Source organism: Alosa pseudoharengus, unplaced genomic scaffold (assembly GCF_046254945.1).
Source record: "Alosa pseudoharengus isolate Yale_2024_CS ecotype anadromous, Long Island Sound unplaced genomic scaffold, YU_APseudo_1.1 YU_APseudo_1.1_scf_1, whole genome shotgun sequence".
Taxonomy (NCBI): domain Eukaryota; kingdom Metazoa; phylum Chordata; class Actinopteri; order Clupeiformes; family Clupeidae; genus Alosa; species Alosa pseudoharengus.
Window position 1 is genome coordinate 47072067 of NW_027468564.1, and position 20072 is coordinate 47092138.

Here is a 20072-nt window from a genome sequence, read left to right on the forward strand (position 1 = left end):
TTGATAATATGATATATATGATATGATTTCCATGCAATGGGTTTTAACGAACAAGCACTTGTAGTGACTTAACTCCAACAAATAAGCTACTTGTGGCTTTAAAATGCGCTTCACAGAGCGCATGGCTTTCACAGGCACTATCACTATGCTCGTCGTGCACTACACAACCTGCCATGCACATCATAAATAATCAACCTTAATTGATATGCCGTCATGTTCATTAAGAGATCTCAAGCATACAATAGAAGGGAAGTGCATTAGCCCCCGATAGCTTTTACGCTTACATTGGACACACACCGAAGCACACTGGTGCGTCTCCGTTAACCGATACTGATGTGCAAATGACGCGGTGCGGGGTATGAATATTTACACCTAACCATCTTGTTCCCACGATAAAGATGTAGGCATAGTAAGAAACAATTTAATAGGCGTTCTGCACTCATTTGGGATTTTCGCCCTCACTTTCGAATTCTTAACCGGCGGTCTGGAATCTTTTTTTACAATACGTTTTGTTTGCGGTCACGTCGTATCGCGACATGAAATTGGGCAATGCATGGATGTGATTTACCATCAAAAGTTACCTCCATGCAATCCAGTAGCCTATCACTTCATTCAGAGCATCATGGTTCATGAGTTAATAAATTACAGATTTAACGGTTTAACAGGCACACATTTTCAACATGTGAATAATATGACAGTGAGAACATCTGGTGTGTTAGTTACTGACATTAGGAGTTATGAGACAGACACTACAAACTAAAAATGGCACGATGTCTCCCAGCAATCTCACCTGTCCCATCCGCGAGATAGCAGAGCGCTGTGACAACCAGAAACATACCACCCAAAAAGCACAACTGTATAAACAACAACTCCTTGCGTTTTTTCCTCCGGGCTTTGATCTTCTTCTGGTTCAGCATTACTTGCAGGGGTCGATTCCTGGACCGGACAGCTGGAGACATCCTAACAGTAGTTATCAGATCCATGCGCTCTCCGCGGAGAGGGGTTCACACAAAAAAAATCACGAGGGTTACAGGATGACCGCGAAAGTAGGTTGGTGAAAAAGTGTGCGATGAGTTACCACATACGTCCACAGAGTAGCCAAACAATTCTGAAATACCGGCGGCGTTGATACGGCACGACCTTCCTTCTATGCCATTTCAAGTATCAAAATGTTGTGCTATTCCTGAAGGGGTGGGCGGCAGGAGGGCTCCATGTACGCGTCAGGTTATACGCAGCGCACTGTGCGTGGTGATGTGTAGGATGTTGGCCGAGAGAGATAACGAGAGAAAGCGCGAGAGAGAGAGGGGGGAGAGAGCGCAAGAGATTTTCAAGCAGTTAGATGTTAGAAATGGCCTCAGTGTGAAAGAGAAATTACTGGAGCCGCGGAGCAAAAAAAAAAAAAAAAAAACGGCGCCTATCACTGCCCTCTTCTGGGAAAAGGAGCTTCAGTGGGACAAAAATTCCGCTGAATTACATAAGATTATATAAAGGGTTTGTTTGCGCCTTAGAACGAACTTTTCGCACAACATTAATTTTGACGACTAATAAATTAAACAGTAGGCTAACTCTCATCACCATCCAAATATGAAATTATACTATGCCATGGATGGCTTTTGGCTTGTGGGGAAAATAAACAAACTCCCACTTTGTTTACAACTCCAAACATTCTTTCAGTTATTTTGTATGACAAAAAACTTGGGCTAGGGCATTTTTATACAATAATACTTTTATGACTGAAGGCTATTAGTTCACTATTCTACAACCTCATCGTGTCTTGGACTAAAGATGGCAACTGATGCTTTGGTGTTCAAAGAGAACTCCTGATAGCTAACAAATGTCATCTGGCTAGCAGGCACGAGTGGTTGTCAAGCGGCTGCATTCATGTAAATCGCACTGGAAACTTTCCAGCAAGGACGGAAAAAGTGGTTAGGCTCTAGGCAGCTCGTTTTCACTGGGGTGAGCGTTTAACTCTTTCAGTTGACATGAGGTCGAGGGAGGACACACACACACACACACACACACACACACACAGAGAGAGAGCGAGAGAGAATCTCCTGTGTATTCCTCAGAAAATTCCTGCATATCTTTTGGGGACCTTAATATCTCTCTAATGAGGAATGAAACACAAAGTGACCCACTCCTTTCCCCACTTGTTGAAACACATAAAAAAAAACAAGAAATCCCTGAGTCTCTGAAGTGCACAGAGGAAGAAAAAAAAGAGTTGCAAAGAAAGGATGAGGAGGAGGAGAAGGAAGGGCCGGGACACAAATTAAACCCAGTTAAATTGTTTTTCCATAGCCAGTGGGGTTTAGAATGGCGCTCACACACACATACACACAAGATGGAAGATAAAGCCAGAGAGAGACTGTCCCAGACTCTATAGGCAAGCCTATCAGAATGCCTGGAATTTAACCCAGTTTCCTGGACTAGTGGGAGAGGCTACCACACCCGTGGTCCAGCTTTTTAACTGGGCATTTAGCTTCTAACAGTTGATGCCAGCCACAAAACAATGTGCACACACACACACCATATCACCATCATTGTTACTTTACAACTTACCTAGTTACAGGTGAAGACTTAAGCATACCATGTCTGTATGCACCTGAAACAAAGCAGCACAATAAATAAATTAAAAAAATTAATAAATAAATAAATGCCCCACCACTCAGTGCTTGTCAACATTAACTCTTATTCAGTTGAGATTCTGCTATGCAAAACAGTATGACGATTTTGGAATTGAGAGAGAGAGAGAGAGAGAGAGAGGGGAGAGAGAGAGAGAGGGAGAGAGAGAGAGAGAGAGGGGGGAATCGAGACATATTTGGGTCATGCCTTCTCCGCCATGCTGTCCCATGGATGCTGTCCCATGAGTGCCCCCTAACACAGCGTGCATCACTCCCGGTGAACACACCCACACACACACAGCGTGCATCACTCCCGGTGAACACACACACACACACACACACACACAGCGTGCATCACTCCCGGTGAACACACACACACACACACACACACACACACACACACACACACACACACACACATACACACACACACACACACACACACACACACACACACACACACACACACACACACAGCGTGCATCACTCCTGGTGAACTTTCGTTCCCCCGTCACTATGCACTGGTTTGGCAGCTCACCCAGGAATGGCTACAGGTTAAGGCACGTTGAGATGATGTCTGGTCTGCGGACACAGCTCCATGGTGGTGCTTAGCTCGGGCACGCAGATGAAACATCAATATGATAAAGGAACTCACAGCCGTGCTTGAAGAGCACGTTATCATGTATGCTGTCGGTGGCAAGGATGATGGGACACTGAGAAATACATGCATGCAGTTCATGCCCAAAGCATGAGACTTCCACTGGCTCTGTAATGCTCTCATAGTGATACAATGTTCTCTTTCTTTTTATGTTTATTTTTTAAAAACTAAAGTTTGACGGCAACATTTACAGTAATATGATGGTAAGATATACATTTCACACAGAGTATTTGACCTTTGATGACAATTATATATACATTTGAAGTTGCCTCACAAAAACACTCTGCTTCATCAAACAAAAATAAAATAAAATAAAATAAAATAAAATAAATAAAACAAACAAGGGAGGGAAAGTTTTGGAGGACCCCAAAACGGACGACAGTGGAGCGAGAATTTCTTGGGCGTTCATAGTAAAGTAAGTTTCACCTCCAACGTCTTCATCCACACACGCACACACACACGCACACACACACACACACACACTGGCCTGGTTCTGAGAGAGAGAGAGAGAGAGAGAGAGAGAGAGAGAGAGAGAGAGAGAGAGAGAGAGAGAGAGAGAGAGAGAGAGATTGGTGTTGGTGTCTCGTGGTGTGGAGCACACTGGGGCTCAGAGGGCCATTTTGGGGATGGAGCTTTACCAGAGCCTGAGGGAAGGACAGCAGAGGACTGGACAGACAGAGACAGAGAGAGAGAGAGCGAGAGACAGAGAGAGAGAGAGAGAGAGATACACACAGTCATAGAGAGTATGCGTCGTGTGTAAGAGTATGACAGAGAGGGAAAGAAGGATAGAGGGAGAGAAAGAGAGTGATATACAGACCAAGAGAGAAAAAAATGTTTGTGTGTGTGGAGGGAGGGGGGGGCAGAGAAAGAGAAAAAGATAGAGTGTAAAAACTGGTGTCGTCAATCTTCAGGGAACCGAATGAGCTCCCAAAGACAAAAGCCTTTCAGAAACCAGATGAGGGTTAAAAAATGGGCCAGCATTGGACTAAGGGTACCACAATGCAGCCTTGCTACTCCAGAAAACAAGAAAAGAAAGAATGATAAAAAAAAACTAGATTAAGCGGGCAAAAAGGTTGATCCCTGTGTCTGTGGCGGCCCGTAATTTGGTTTGGTGTGCTGGTTTGGTTTCCTGTACATCCATGAAACCCATGAGGTGGAATAATCGAAACTAGATCAATATTACAGGCCCTCCTAAATGTCGCAATGAATATTGCAGTGCAGAGGAGCTGTGGTTCACAGTGTCCTGATTCAATCTGACTCGGCTTTCTGCAACAAGACTGGGGATGTAGATAGGGAAAAGCTACCCCCCCCCCCACACACACACACACACCTTCTTCTCTCTCCCTCTCTCTCACTCTCACTCTCTCACACACACACATTTTATATACTTTATTTGATTCCACTCTACAAGTCAAGTTACATTAGGAATCAAATCTTCTGAATAATCCAGTAGATTAAAGCAGTTCAGCAATCTATCATGAGTTTTTTACAGGTTCGAGGGTATAGGAAACATTGTCTCTTCCAAATAAGCATGCTTCCTATAACTGCTGATATGGAACAGTACTTCACTAGCTGCTTGGCCTTAGTTTTATATAGTCCCCCAATGCAAAGCCCACGGGCCACCAACCTATGTACATGACCCAGGCTACCAAACACTAACACAATGAGCTGGCATTTGTCTCCTAGATTCTCAATGGCAGAAATCAAAGGCAGGTATTTAAGAGTTGTTGTACAGTGTACACACACACACACACGTCTGATAAAGTGGCCTTATGTAAGCACCTCTGAACCCGCATGTCTCTCAGCATATTTACACAGACACTCAATCCCAATCACAGAGATTAGAGCCAGAGCCATACACACACACACAGTGATGATGAACAAAACAACCCAAACCGTTCCTGCAAAGCACCCCTATGCCCTCCAGCACACTAGGCAACGGTTCACCCGAGGGCAACAGGCAGATGTTTGAACATATCCCGATGTCATCATCACTGTGTTGTTTTTGCCAGCTCTCTCTCTCTCTCTCTCTCTCTCTCTCTCTGCCAACAGCGCTAATCCCCCCCCCTCTCCGATATGAACAACTGTGGTCAAGGCGGAGGTCTTGTGGCGGCCGTCTCGTCTCCGGGGCTTACGTCGTGTTGGGCCTGGCGGCGGCCGTAAGAGGCTTAGCCGGAGGACCCTGGGCCGGCGTGCTGCCACACGCTGCTGGCATGGCTAGCGGTGACGGGCGGAACGGACAGGAGCGCCTTCCAATCCCCGCCGTGTGTGTGTGTGGGGGGGGGGGGTCTGACAGCACGCGCTCCTCTCTCCTGTGGAGGCCGAGTTCACAGAACGGGTCCGACGTTTGAGTCTCGGGTGAAAGCAGTGGACAACGTGGAGGATGATTGACAGTTCTGTGGGGGAGGGGGGATAAGCTGGTATGAGGAGGTGTGTGTGTGTGTGTGTGCGTGTGTGTGTGTGTGTGTGTGTGTACGCGTGTGTGTGTGTACGTGTGTGTGTGTACGTGTGTGTACGTGTGTGTGTGTGTGTGTGTGTGTGTGTGTGTGTGTGTGTGTGTGTGTGTGTGTGTGTGTGTGTGTGTGTGTGTGTGTGTGTGCGCGTGTGTGTGTGCGCGTGTGTGTGTGTGTACGTGTGTGTGTGTGTACGTGTACGTGTGTGTGTACGTGTGTGTGTGTGTGTGTGTGTGTGGAAAGGAGGAGGAGGAGGAGGAAAAGGATGGGGTGGCCTCGCTGCGGGTCAGTTCTGGGTTCTCCTAGGGGTCCCTCTCGGACGACACGTCGCCCTCGGCGCCGCTGCTGGCACTGGGGTCCTGGCGGGCCCGCGAGGCGGCCTTCTCCCTGGCAGCCTCAGACGCCCCCTTAGTGCGCGTCTTCTCCTTCCGCTGTTGCTGCTTCTCCTGCTTAGCCAACTGTCACAGTACAGAGAGAGAACAGAGAGAGAGAGAGAGAGAGAGCAGAGAGAGAACAGAGAGAGAGAGAGAGAGAGAACAGAGAGAGAACAGAGAGAGAGAGAGAGAGAGAGCAGAGAGAGAGAGAGAGAGAGAACAGAGAGAGAGAGAGAGAGAGAGAGCAGAGAGAGAGAGAGAGAGAGAGCAGAGAGAGAGAGAGAGAGAGAGAGAGAGAGAGAGAGAGAGTCAAACACAGAAGAGGAATAAAGGCATAAAGAGGAATAAACACACAAACACAAAATTCACACACGCTGACCACAGCACAGAGGGAGAAAGAGAACAGAACAGAGAGTCAAGCACAGAGGGAGAAAGAGAGAAGTGGAGGGATGGAGAAGAGGAATGAAGGCATAAAGGAAGAGGAATAAAGTTTCATACAATTCACACACACTGGTAGGTCAAAGGGCTTGGACAAAATGAGCAGCTAAAAGAGCACAAAAAAGGGAAGAAAAAAGAAAGAATGCATTCAAATAATAATATAGGAAAGAGGTAGAGTGCTTTTGATTACTAGCAAAAAATCTGAGAGAGCTGACATTTATCTGGCCACAAAGCCATGAGCTATGTGTGGATTTGGACACACTCTCTCACACACACACACACATTCACACTCGGATTCACGCACAAATCCACTCTACACCCTCCCCCACCACACACACACACACAAACATATGCGCATGTGGCAGATACAGGCAGGGCACAGGAAAACCCAAGGAATCATTTATTATTCAATCTTTCATGAGTCCCATAGAAATATTTATGACTTAAATCTCATGCTGACAACCATAACATCAAAAGAACCTGCATTATTAAACACAAATACACAAATACACACACACACACACACACACACGCACATCTGGCCACAGAAATCATTCAGAGCATCACCAAGTTTGTTTCAGTCATCAATCAGCCTAGTGGCTAAAGCTCGGAGTAGCTATAATGCCTCTCAGGACAGAAAAATAAAACAGTCGCCATAAATAAACGGCATCAGGGGGGACTTATGGTGACAGCCAAAAACGCACCCTGGGAGAGATGATCCCGGAAAGAGCCACGATTCCCGTTGAGCGACTTATATGGGTCCGCAATTCGCTGCATCATCGACTCTGCGGGCGCTTTTTGTGCGCGTTGGGGACGCACGCGCGGACCTAAATAATAATTACTTCATCAATCACACCGACGCGCAACTGATGCAACTAGCACATCCTGAAGCGCTGAACTAGGTCGTGGTAGCAAATGAAAAAAAAAGGGAAAAGAAAAGAGATGAAGACACCAAGGAGAAGACTGAAATGTGCACGCACGCACGCTTTAACCTCCATTGTGTTAGTACGACACACACGTGGACACACACACACACACACACACACACACACACACACACACACACACACACACACACACACACACACACACACACACACACACACACACACACACACTCACAATGAAAAGACAGCACAACAAAACCTTTGAAACCCTGACACAAACAAGCCTTGAGAGACGCATCATTCTCCTACACAACTTCTACCACTGGGCCCCTCCTGACCCTTCTGACGTGTGGACACTGTACCGAGACACAGCGCCACCGCCACGAGGCACGAGCGCTACCGGAGCGAGGCCTGCTGCGCTGGAGGACGAGGACGAGGAGGCTACGGATGAATAAATGAACAGCGTGCAAATGTCTCGCTGAATAAAACACGGCGTCAGATAAGGTGTGACCGGCTCCGGCTGGCGATGGGAGTCATGGCAGCCGGAACAACAACAACAACAACCACAACCACAACAACAACAACGTTGCCTGACACGACCTCCTCCTCCACCATGGGGCTGATCGATCATGGCTGCTAGTTTCCCCAACAAAAAAAAAAAAACTCAAGAACTCGCTTGTTCGCATTCGTAAAGTTATTAGAGTTATTATATGTCCCTTTAGTAGACATGCTTGTTCAGAGATATTGTCATTCTGTTAGACACTTACATTGCAAAGTTGCTATTTTAAATCGAATAAATTTGTAAATAGAATGGTGATTCAAAATGAGCTACTCTCTTAAGAAGCATGATCACATTTTTGTCAGTTTGTCAGTTGTTAGCTCTTGGTAAGTACCAGAAGCAGCAGGAAAGGCTCCCACAACTGACCCATTTCTGTCAAGTCCATTTTGATTATGTTTTCATTCACTGCATTTCACAGTGCAACTGCAAGAGTTTTAGCACAGTGACTCTTAATAAATATATATATAATATTTTATATATATTTATATTAGTTTTCTAAACAAACAAAAAAATAAACAAAAAAACATGTGTCACTAAAGAAATAAGAAATACATTTATTTTATGAATGCATATAAGTCTCTAGACACATCTCAGTGTGCATTACATAGTGATTCAGGTAAAGCAATTTGGCAGATGAGTCCATTTGAAAATATGAATTGTACAACTGATATTTTGTGGCAGTGCATCGATAACATATTGCAAAAAGAAGTCATTCAAGTCATTGCTGTATCGATATTTTGTTCTACCCTTAAATATGACCCAGGTAAATTAAAGCACTTTATTGGAAAATCTTCAAAAATGCGGCTACCTTGTGTGATGCCGTTATGACTCATACTAGTGTGGGCGCTGGAGGTGTGTTTTGGGGAGGGGGGGGGGGGGGGTTGCAAAAAATAATGTGCACGGAAGTTTGATTTTTCATTTCAAATTTCTTAAAGTGGTCTCTTGCTCTTCACCACCTCCGCCCCCCTGCTGTGCGATCGTCATGGCAACAGAGTAGGCCTGATATGTGCAGGTGGACAGGGGGCATCCATGTAAGGACAGGCAGGCCTGCACCCCCACCTGCCAATCAACACACTACGCCTACACAGTTGAGAAAGTTTGTGTGTGTGTGTGTGTGAAGGTTATTATGTGTGGTAGGGGTAGGTGAGTGTAGCAGGTGTAATTAAGGCAGTTAGTTGGTCTTAGCTTAATGCTGCTCTGACAATCACATCATTTTCTTTTATCAAACTGACATTTTAGCCACTTTTGTTGATTAGGGTTTGCCTGTGTGTGCGCGTGTGTGTGAGTGTGCGTGCGTGCGTGTGTGTGTGTGTGTAGCGAAGCGTGAATAACAAGACTAATAACAAGACTCTTGTAGGAAGACAACAAGATACTGGAATTGTGTGAAAGACAAGTAGAGAGAGCAGAGGCAAGGCGAGAGAAGAGAAGAGAAGAGAAGAGAAGGTAAGAGAAGAGAAGAGAAGAGAAGAGAGGAGAAGAGAAGAGAAGAGAAGAGTAGAGGAGAGAAGAGAAGAGAAGAGAGGAGAAGAGAAGAGAAGAGAAGAGTAGAGGAGAGGAGAGAAGACGAGACATAGAGAGAACAGCGACCAAGGAAGAGAAAGAGATCCTGGAGGAACACACACTCCTCGTCCTCTGTCTGAGGGTGCTGTAGGAAGCAGACTAGGAGAAGTGGTGGGAGACATCCATCATGGTGTGTGTGTGTGTGTGTCTCTAGGAGTGTGTGTGTGTGTGTGTGTGTGTGTGTGTGTGCTTGTGTGTGTCTAAATGAGAGCTTGTGAGAGTGAATGTGTTTATGTGAGTATAGGAGCGAGCGCGCGCGCGCGTGTGTGTGTGTTTGTGTGTATCTAAATGAGAGCTTGTGAGAGTGAATGTGTTTATGTGTTTATGTGAGTATATGAGCTTGTGTGTGTGTGTGTGTGTGTGTGTGTGTGTGTGTGTGTGTGTGTGTGTGTGTGTGTGTGTGTGTGTGTGTGTGTGTGTGTATGTTGGGAACAGCACCTGTTTGGGGTCAGAGGGGGCAGAGGGAGAGTCCAGCTCTATGGTGACAGGGCCGTCATTCTGGATGTGGACCTGCATGTACGCCCCAAACTGACCATCTGCAAAGAGAGAGAGAGAGAGAGAGACAGAGAGACAGAGAGAGAGAGAGAGAGAGACGTTAGCTGCATTCAGACCTATGTGTAAGATGTTAAATGGTTGGGCCGTATATCTGAACAACATAAACGGTCATTTGGAAGTCCGAACTTAGCCGGCTGTTCTACGTCTCCCCTCCTAGTATTTCCGACGGACATTATGTAAATGAGCTCGTGTCTGAACAAAGCCAAGAACATGCGGAGATTCTGTTCATGTGCGTGTTCAACAACGTTCAACCTGTTCAACCACACGGAGATTTTGTTAATGTGCGTCGGTGTCGTTCACACATATGACCGCATAATGTTGCTGCAGCATGTTAGCATTATATCTAAATCACCCGAAGGGTCGGACCTCCGTTTCACAAAGCTCCGCATATACTTTGGAGGTTATATCTGAAAGCAGCTAGAGAGAGACAGAGAGAGAGAGAGAGAGAGGGGGGAAGAGAGAGAGAGAGAGAGAGAGAGAGGGGGGGATGAAAGGAGAAGAGCGGGTAGGGAGAGTGGAGTAGAGGAGACGTGAGAGGTGAATGTTTATAATGGGAAGAAGCAATCAGGAAAAGTTGTCAGGAAAGGAGTCAGGAGTGATGCAACCTCTGCAATAAGTTTGTCTCAACCTACCAGTACCGGTATATCCCGGAGTAATTAACATCAAGCCACCAGTAAGTAAAGAGAGCAAAAAAAAAATGGAGTTAGGGAAACTGTTAGAGGGTGAGTGTGTGTGTGTGTGTGTGTGTGTGTGTGTGTGTGTGTGTGTGTGTGTATGTGTGATTGTGTGTGTGTGTGTGTATGTGTGTATGTGTGTGTGAGTGTGTGTATGTGTATGTGTGTATATGTGTGAGTGTGTGTGAGTGTGTGTGTGTGTGTGTGTGTGTGTGTGTGTATGTGTGTGTGTGTAGATGGCATTAGACCTCATCCGCCCCCACATCTGCACCCCCTCCTGATTCCTTTCGCTTCCACCAAGTGGCCCAATAAAAGCGCAGCGAGGAGTCGGGGGGGAAAGTGCCGACTCATCGTGTTTGTTCCTTCGGGGAGCGGCAGCAGAGCAGGGGCTAATTAGGCTAGCTCTGTCGCAGAGAGCGAGAGAGAGAGAGAGGGAGAGGGAGAGAGAGGGAGAGAGAGAGAGAGGGAGAGAGAGAGAGCGGAATAGAGAGAGCGAGAGCTACACGCTGTTCCTGCTCCCTGTGGCCTGTCTCTGGAGAGTTGACCCATTTTTCCCCTCGCGCCATCATCGCCCCCGCCATCTCTCCATCCTTTCTGCCGAGCTCCTCCCCCTGCCACACCCTCGGATCTGCCTGGGCCCTGCAGCAACAGCACCACCCAATGACCCTTGACCTCTGTATGGCACCACCAGCACTTCCAGTACCTGCTTGAGTGTGGTTGCGTGCGTGCACAACAGAAACCTTGCCCCTTTAGTAAGCAGTCCAAGAGTGACCCTAGCTGACAACATAAGCCAAAAGAGGTGGCATCTCATCACCACGGTGACAGTGGGCCGTTTCAATCAGGACAACAAGCAGACTAGATTGGGATTTTGCACTTGCTGTGTTGCCTAGTAACAATACCCTGTACTCTTGACTTTGCCCTAACATCTTTCAGAGACTTCCATCTAGGGATGCACGATATATCGGCGGCCGATATATTATTAGCTGATAAGTGAAAAAATGAAAATATTATTATCGGTCCGATAACAGAATTCTGGCCGATAATTTGCGCTGATATTTTTTAAAGTCCTAATTTAGGTAAGGTCCGTCTGGCTACACTGAGCTAGCCTACTTGAGCTTGGTTGGCTATACTTTTTCCTCAATATAATGTCAGCGGTGTGAATGTATTTCACAACTCTAACAAAATCTGTGGATATGCGTTCATTTGGGAATCTGTGCATCTCAAAATCCTCTCGTGAATGATCCGCCATTTAACCTTAACAGAGCGGAGCTCAGCCCTATCTAGAGCTGTCTTGTGCTGGTGTGTTTGCACTTTACCGCGCTGGTCGGGGAAACAAATAAACAAACTCGTTAGTGGGACGAGTACATAAGTAGGCCTAGTTCTAAGTTGTGTTTTAGTATTATATTTGCATTACTTTAGCTTGGGTTTTGTATTATTACCTAGAAATATGCTAACCATTCGTGCTTCAGTTCCAGACAGGTCATCATAATAAGTTATTAAAACCTTCGGGGCTAAGGCCTTTCATTTCTGCTGCAGCAGGTTGTGCGCAACAGAGTAGACGGACATACGATACAGTCTGAAAAGTTACAGCTTTATTCAGTTACTCGCAGTTGAAACTAAACCTAAGTTTCCCTCACAAACTCTGATTTGGTCGCTATACTGTAGCTTATTCCAAGCTGAGCCGTTTATGAGCGTTTAGTCCTAAATGAAAACGATTCAAACTCTCTAGCCACTCACTCGCAATTTATTGACGTCAGGTTCACTTAAAGGAGCCACACATACTGTAGGGCTAGGCTACTGTTATGTTGTTGACTGCCATACTATTGAGGACTATTATGAGTTCTGTCCATCATTTGGTGGTAGGTAAAATTACTGCAATAAAATTATGCTTATTAAATGCTTTCCCCAAATCACTTTTCACAATTTTTTTTCAAGAGTAATATTATCGGTTATCGTATCGGTATCGGCCACAACAAACCAATAAATATCGGTTATCGTTATCGGCCCTAAAATTCCATATCGGTGCATCTCTACTTCCATCAGCTGACAAGCTTGCATTTTCGTTAGTGGTTCACTCAGAAAAAGGCTGCGGTCGATATGGGGGATACAATTGGTCAACAAAAGGTCAGCATCAGCTTCCAAAAGTTCCGTCAAGTCAACTTCAGTCGGGCCGCTGTGAGTAACAAAGCACAAAAAGTTTTTATCTTATCTTTGGAATTCTAAAGCAAAAAGCCGTAATAGCTTTCCAAGGTTATAAAGCAAGGTTAGCAAGCTGCTTCCCCAGATCAATATTGTTTCCCGAGTCAGAGCTAAAGACTACACTCAACGGGATCAGACGAACGCCAAGCAGAAGCGAAGCAGAGGGGTCATCAGAGTCTCCGCTCCTCCCTTAGTGGAAACACACAGGTACAAGACCTACAGAAATGCTCCGCACCTACAAGCTTGTCCTTCTTTTTAGGGACGATGCTCCGTTTTTTTTTCTCTCCTCTCCTTCCTTCTGCGACTACATTTCCAAATATAGCAAGGCCAGCCTAGATAAATGTGGAGCTCATCCCATAACTCAGGCCAACAGACTGCACACACACACACACACACACACACATACATATATATATATATATATATATATATATATATATATATATAAATACATAAACACCTATAGACGTACACCTACAGATCCTCTTTTAGGATACTGTAATATCATTGGTCAGAAGTGTATGCGTACGTTTACTGTGCCAACAGGTCGTGCGCTGCCCTGACTCCCCGTCTCTGTCTGAGTGTGCCTGCGCTTACTTGGTGACATTTTCATTTCTCAGGAGGAGATCTTCTCCAAATGAAAAGAAAAAACAGCAAAGTCAGCAACTGTGTTGTTACACAACAAAAACAATAAACAGAAGGAGGCGGCCTTACATGACACACACACACACACACACACACACACACACACACACACACACACAAACTTTCATTGAACTTACTGCTTGTAGATTAAGCAATAGGCCATAAGTTTTAGTGACTGAAAAGGCTTTAGGCCTCTTGGCTGTTCTAAAAATCACTGGAACCTACGGCTTATTGATTTCCTAAAATGGTTAGGTCTACTACATGTACTGGGAAAGGTTTCATACATTAAAGACACAGCAACAAGAAATATAATAATTTATTTGTAAATAATAATTCTTCCACCAAGAAATATATTTCTTCTAACTGAGTGGTTGCCGGGGAAGATGGGGGGGGGGGGGCATCCAGGGGTTCATAATCCATTCATGCCATGCCAGTCAAAAGTTTGGAATACCCTAATTGACTGACTTAACTAACAACTTGTTTGTGATTTTTAATAATATTTTTGCATGGTAGGAAATGTATTGAAATTCTGTTTGGGGTTCCCTCAGACCCCACCACAGATTTGCCCCCCCCCCCCCCTCCCCCCCAATGTTGACTTTGTTTTTTGCCTTGTTCCAACACAATCAAAAACAAGGACTTGGTTTTAGAAGAGCTGTTTTAAACACTTCAGAATGTCCAAGTTGTAACACACAGACACACACATACAGTAACCACCAGCCCACATCTCTGATCAAATCTAACACATGTACACCTTGTCCTCCCCCACATTTGAACCTGAATTGATTAAGGCCTCCCACAACCACAATGATGTCATACAGTACACACACACACACACACAAATTAACTCAACCACACACATACCCACAAAAAAGCACACCCACACCAAGCCATACAAGTTTATGCACACATTACCTTCAACTAAGTTTACAAATTCATATAATGTCATACAGATGCAAACACATATCCATTCAAAACCACATTCACCCCCCCCCCCCCCCCCACCCCCACCCCACACCCCACGCACACACACACACACACACCTTTGATGCGCTCGGGCGTGTAGGCCTCCCTCATGCGTTCCAGCATGGCGCTGTAGAAGGGCTGGGCGTGCTCGGCCGGCATGGCCCGGTGGAAGTCGGGCTTGTTGCCCTTGAGCACGCACTGCAGCGTGAACTGGCTCACGCACAGCACCTCCAGCTCCCGGTCCACCACGCTCTTGGCCCACGGCCGCCCGGCCTCGTCCTCGAACACGCGCAAGCTCAGGATCTTACGCACCCTGGGGCAGGGGCCAATGACAACAGTTGGTCAATGAGAGAAGCAAACAAGTCACAATACTGACTTTCAAATATATGACTTCTAATCATGTGACCTCTGTGGTTAGGGGTGGGTGAGGATGAGAGGAGAGGTCAGAGAACTTGGAAATGAACTGTGTGTGTGTGTGTGTGTGTGTGTGTGGTTAGGGGTGGGTGAGGATGAGGATGGCAGGAGAGGTTAGAGAAGTTGTTGGAGATGGACTGTATACAACGTAGGAACATACATTGGTTGGTGTACGTTTTTCTATATATAATGTAGGATTGGTTGGTGTGTACTACTATCAAGCACTGGGCTATTTTATGTCAAAAACACATAATATCTCAACAGGAATGTAACAATATAACAATATGTCTATTGTGGTGCTGCATGAGCAAATTCTGCCTACAGTCATTGGTCTCTCTAGGGACCCAGTCATGACTATTAATTAGACAACAGAGAGATTCAGTCCCAGGAAATACTATTTTCCACTGCTGACTTACAGATGACCAAGAAAGGTTTACTCTGTAAATAACAATTACTGTCATGATTAATGTTACTATTATTAAAACAATATCAGTTAATATAACGGATAGTTCTCAATATTGATTATATTCTAAGTCGGTATCGCTAGTTGTCTGTCGTTTCCTTCTTAGCAACAGAGGCCAAATGTCCCAACATGCCAATCACTTGACAGCTGTCAACAGAACAACGCGGGGGAGTGGGGTTGTGTTGTGCTCCCGGTAGACACTCACATGTAGTCAACATCCTTCTGCGTGTCCTCGGTGGAAATCCCCAGGAGCACGCACAGTCCTCGCCCTATCGAACTTATCTGCTGCTCCCCAACTGGAACAAGCAAGAGGAATGCCTTTCTCAACGGTACAAACTGGCTTGTCACTCAACTGTCATGGAAATCCTGACAGTGTGGAAACTGCAGCCATGTCCAGCTGTCTTTCTGACCTAGGTGACTGAGTCACTGGATTACTGCGTTCAATATACTCTTGTCGGCATTTGCAAAGATATCAACCTAGATAGTCGAGGTAGCCTACTCCTAACATGGTTTCAAGACAGACAGCCTTAACTCAGTCTTGATGCTGACAGATGTCTCCACGTGTTGTGTGTGCATCTGGAAAAAGTCTGACAGCTGCGAAGTTTCACATTTGTATACTACGCTACCGATTCATTACCAATCAATATATAATGTTAGGAGGACAATGTTCATCACACGCACGCAAAGTAGCTAAGTTAGCGTCCAATGGGCGTGAATGAATTAGCAAGTGAAGCTGCCCGAGGTTGAATCAGATTTTGTTGAATGAAATGTAGACTGCAATGTTACAGCAGATCACTGAGTAAATCATTGGAACAGATAAAACTCGACAACATAGTAAATTTCACTTACCAGTCACACTGGCCTGGGTGACTCTTTGAATAATTGCCTTCATCGTTTTGACGTGTTTATTAGCCTCTGTCGCTGGCTATGGAGCGTACACGCAAAATAACTTCAAACTTCCGGTATAGAGGAGGGCCTTGTACGGCAGTAGTACTTCTACGACCATTATCAGTTGTCGCCCCCACGTGGTGAATGTAGAGACACACATCTTCGTAGTTGAAAAGCCTACTTGAAATTATTGTAGAATACCATTTCAGATCTCATTTGAAAATGGCTTTCAAAGCTATATTATTAATTATACGTCATATTTCCAGCTGGGTTGTATATGCTTAAGTACTGAACACCCTGTAAAAAAATAGATTGTGTTTGAATAGTCTGTGCATTATACGCTCAGTGTCAAATCTGCATCAGAAAAAAATATTACATTCCAACCAGAGTAAACACACGAAACAAAAAAGTAACCAACTAGAATAAAATACCGATTATGGATTTTGATTTAATCAGGTTTCTGACAGACATATGCCATGTATTCAATCAGATGTTATGGTTTTCATTCAACTCAAACCCTGTCAGCATTATTGCAAGGCATCACTGAACAATATCCAGTAGCTTGCAGTGATACAGTACAACAACAACAACAACAAAACATACACCAATGGAAAATAAACACTGTATATATGCTCTGTTGAATATTTACAGACCAAGTGATTTTCTAAAATGAATTGCTCATGTTTGTGATGAATGATTCAATGGAGCTGAATCTTGACTGGGATAAGTATCCCAGTTTATGTCTCATCCTTCTGACCCTCTGAGGCTGCAGGGGAGTCTTCAGTAGCGGGGCCTTTGAGTAAATTGAGGAGCCGTGTAGAATATGGGACAAATTCTTCTTTGTAGACAACTGTTGTTTTGTGGTGCGTTCCTTGATACTTCTTGACGTTTTCCTTATCTTCCTCTTCAACAGGCGTTGCTATTACTGATTCAAGAAAAACATCAATGTTAGCTCACGTCTTCTCTCACGTTGAACTAGCCCTTAACAAATTCACACGACGACATGAACTATGTTCCTAAGTCAAAATACCGACATGAGAGCCCGTTTACGTTTTCCATATTATACATTCTCTGGTGACATTTTCAACACAGATGTCAGACAAAATGCACAACAGGAATTAATGTCACGTTACAGCAGCAGATAGATTAGTCTTTTTGGGTCTACAATTTGAACAGTTCAATGGCCATGTTCGCCTCTGATCCGTAAGTTAACTGTTTTCCCTCCCCTGACAAGTTTCTGCAATACTGAATCTTTGGCACACCAAAGTGACGGCTAGCCCAGGTAAGGTTAGAGGAGCATCTTACCTAAGGGCTCTTTGTGAGAATATCTGTAGTAGGCCAATGAACCACATATTGTCCAAGCTCCCACGGCGTACATCAGCGAGGCGCGTTTCTTCCATTTAAACACATCACTGATGGGCATGATGCATTTACTTCAGCAAATAACCGTTGAAAAATCCAGTCCTTAGCCGACTGCTGTCATGAAGTCACTGCTCACCGCTTCTCACAAGGGCGCAGCCATTTTTAACGTCCTGCGTAACTTCCGGTTTGTTCTGCCCTCCACGTTTTAGGCTATTTTACTGTCTGTGGTTAGACTATGGCTGAAAATGACAGGTGAACACAACTCAGGCTAATTCTCTGGATAAATAGTCAAAATAAACTTAAATAAAACCTATAATCGCAAATGTTATCCTTGCCTAGATGACTATTATATTAACATAATATCTATTTATTTGGTTGTGTGGACAAACCAAAATATAAATAGTGTGGACAAACCAAAACATAACCATACCAAATAAAAGTACCTGTTACGCTGCCGCTTTGTGATTTAGCCTTCTTAAATCAATGTTTTCACTTATATAACTATTAATGTCACTTAGGGGGAACAAAGAATCAACCAAGTATATTTTTTGACATAAACTTTATGCATAGAATTGTGACATACATGGTCAGGTCTGGACAAATTAACATTCCCTTTACAGTATTAAAAGCTAATTAATAAACAGTGTACCAATAACATGGTTCTTTTCAGACTCTTAAATATTATTAATGACTGGAAGAAGACTAATACAAAGGTGCTAGTCATCATCTTATAGCTAAGTATTCATGCATCTCACCCAGTAATATGGGTGGGTGCAGTGGTTGCAGTTCCACATATTTGGGCATTCACTAGTAAGGGGGAGACAGGGGTAAGAAAAACATGGTTTTCATATAAAAGTGGAATGCTTGAGGTGGAAAGCAACACGGCAAGGAACTTTGCCAACTCCCAATGTTCTTCATCGAACAATCAGTCTTATATACATCATCTCATATAATTTTATCGCTACACTATAGACCTTCATTCATCAGAACATTATAACAATCGTTGAACAATTTGTTTAAGTGGCTGGGGCTATAGACAAACAGGCAAAAATTAAAAGGACACAAAACAAAAACACATAAATCATAATTATCTAGTTCTGTGGAATGTTAACGAAAAAAAAATATAGGGTTAAAACAAACAAACAAAAAAATCACTACCAGTTATTCATCTGAGGTACAGTATGACTTTCAGTAGACGTTTTAAAGGACATACAGGTGAAACACAAACAAACAAACAAACAAACAAACAAACAAACAAACAAGCCTTTCCATAGAAGAAAGACTACGTTTTTTCCTTCGGAAATGGAAATGTTAATACAGGATCCACCTTAACTCAGGACAACCACACTTTGCAATCTACTTCACACACACACACACACACACACACACACACACAGACACAGACACTCCATTCATTTGGTCCAAGGCTGGGAAGGGGGTGTTTAGGCAGAGCTGGATACGGCCAGCTTCTTGAGATGGTCCATGAACACTTGCAAACTGACGTCGTCTGTGAGGATGGGGGCACCAGACTCCTGAAACACAGACCGCACGGTTAGTCACAGATTACAACTCGGAGAGAGAGGTGCCATATTTACATAAAATAACAAAGTGTGTGTGTGTGTGTGTGAGAGACTGTATAGTCTGTATAGATTTGAACTGGTAGTTCTGTGCATATTTGCATATTGGGAATGTAGTGGAAATGTATGTGTGGGCACTGGGCAGTTGTGTTTAAATGTTCTGTAGGTGTGTGTGTGTGTTTGTACATTTAAATGTGCTTAGGGAAACTTGGCAGGATTAGCTATATTTCCCCCTCTGCTGGAGAAACTGTGCATTATGCTATTTCAAACTGTGGAAAAAGGTAAAGATAAAGCACATGGATTTGTTTACAAGCTAGTGAAACGGTTCGGCAAGACGTCCAATCTCCTTACCTGGCCCCAGCCGTACAGGTTGTTGTGGGTCTGCGACGGGTTGACCTTGGAGAGCAGGAAGCGGGCCTGTGAGCCGCCGTGCTCCGTGTCCACGTAGCGTGGCATTGGGAAGCGCGTCTGCAGGATCTCCTGCGCATCGTCCAGCGGCGCCTGCAGCAGCTGCTTGAAGTTCTCGTACTCGGCCATCTCCTGATAGCCGGCCTTCCTCCACTGGGCAATGGTCTGCAGCACACATCAACACATCAGCTACAGGCCATAGGGGTCAGCTACAGGCCATAGGGGTCCAGCTACAGGCCATAGGGGTCCAGCTACAGGCCATATGTGTCAGCTACAGGCCATATGTGTCCAGCTACAGGCCATATGTGTCCAGCTACAGGCCATAGGGGTCAGCTACAGGCCATAGGGGTCAGCTACAGGCCATAGGGGTCCAG

At 44.8% G+C, this 20072-nt stretch overlaps 3 protein-coding genes across 3 annotated transcripts in view; all 3 read right to left on the bottom strand.

Annotated features, from left to right (window-relative positions):
* Positions 1–1344, bottom strand: part of LOC143130747 (sodium/potassium/calcium exchanger 3-like) — a 40454-nt gene extending 39110 nt beyond the window's left edge. The window contains exon 1 of the mRNA XM_076290007.1: positions 791–1344. Coding sequence (XP_076146122.1) covers positions 791–983 — 193 coding nt within the window. The 5' untranslated portion in view covers positions 984–1344. The remainder of the gene's footprint in view (positions 1–790) is intronic.
* Positions 1345–4653: 3309 nt separating this feature from the next.
* dtd1 (D-aminoacyl-tRNA deacylase 1) lies at positions 4654–16403 on the bottom strand. The gene is made up of 5 exons (XM_076290008.1): positions 16313–16403; positions 15669–15759; positions 14664–14899; positions 9989–10086; positions 4654–6190 (listed from the first exon to the last, which is right to left on the bottom strand). Exons 1-5 carry the CDS (start codon positions 16353–16355, stop codon positions 6035–6037), a joined length of 624 nt encoding a protein of 207 aa, XP_076146123.1. The 5' UTR covers positions 16356–16403; the 3' UTR covers positions 4654–6034.
* Positions 16404–18253: 1850 nt separating this feature from the next.
* Positions 18254–20072, bottom strand: part of sec23b (SEC23 homolog B, coat complex II component) — a 16309-nt gene continuing 14490 nt past the window's right edge. Inside the window, exons 18-19 of the mRNA XM_076290010.1 lie at positions 19642–19863; positions 18254–19245 (exon numbers count right to left, since the gene is read on the bottom strand). Coding sequence (XP_076146125.1) covers positions 19156–19245; positions 19642–19863 — 312 coding nt within the window. The 3' untranslated portion in view covers positions 18254–19155. The remainder of the gene's footprint in view (positions 19246–19641; positions 19864–20072) is intronic.

Coding starts and splice junctions, on each gene's coding strand:
- dtd1 (XM_076290008.1), bottom strand. CDS start 16,355: ATGAAGGCAATTATTCAAAGAGTCACCCAGGCCAGTGTGACTG. Junction 15,760..16,312: donor CACCCAGGCCAGTGTGACTG/GTAAGTGAAATT, acceptor TGCTTGTTCCAG/TTGGGGAGCAGCAGATAAGT. Junction 14,900..15,668: donor CAGAAGGATGTTGACTACAT/GTGAGTGTCTAC, acceptor CCCCTGCCCCAG/GGTGCGTAAGATCCTGAGCT.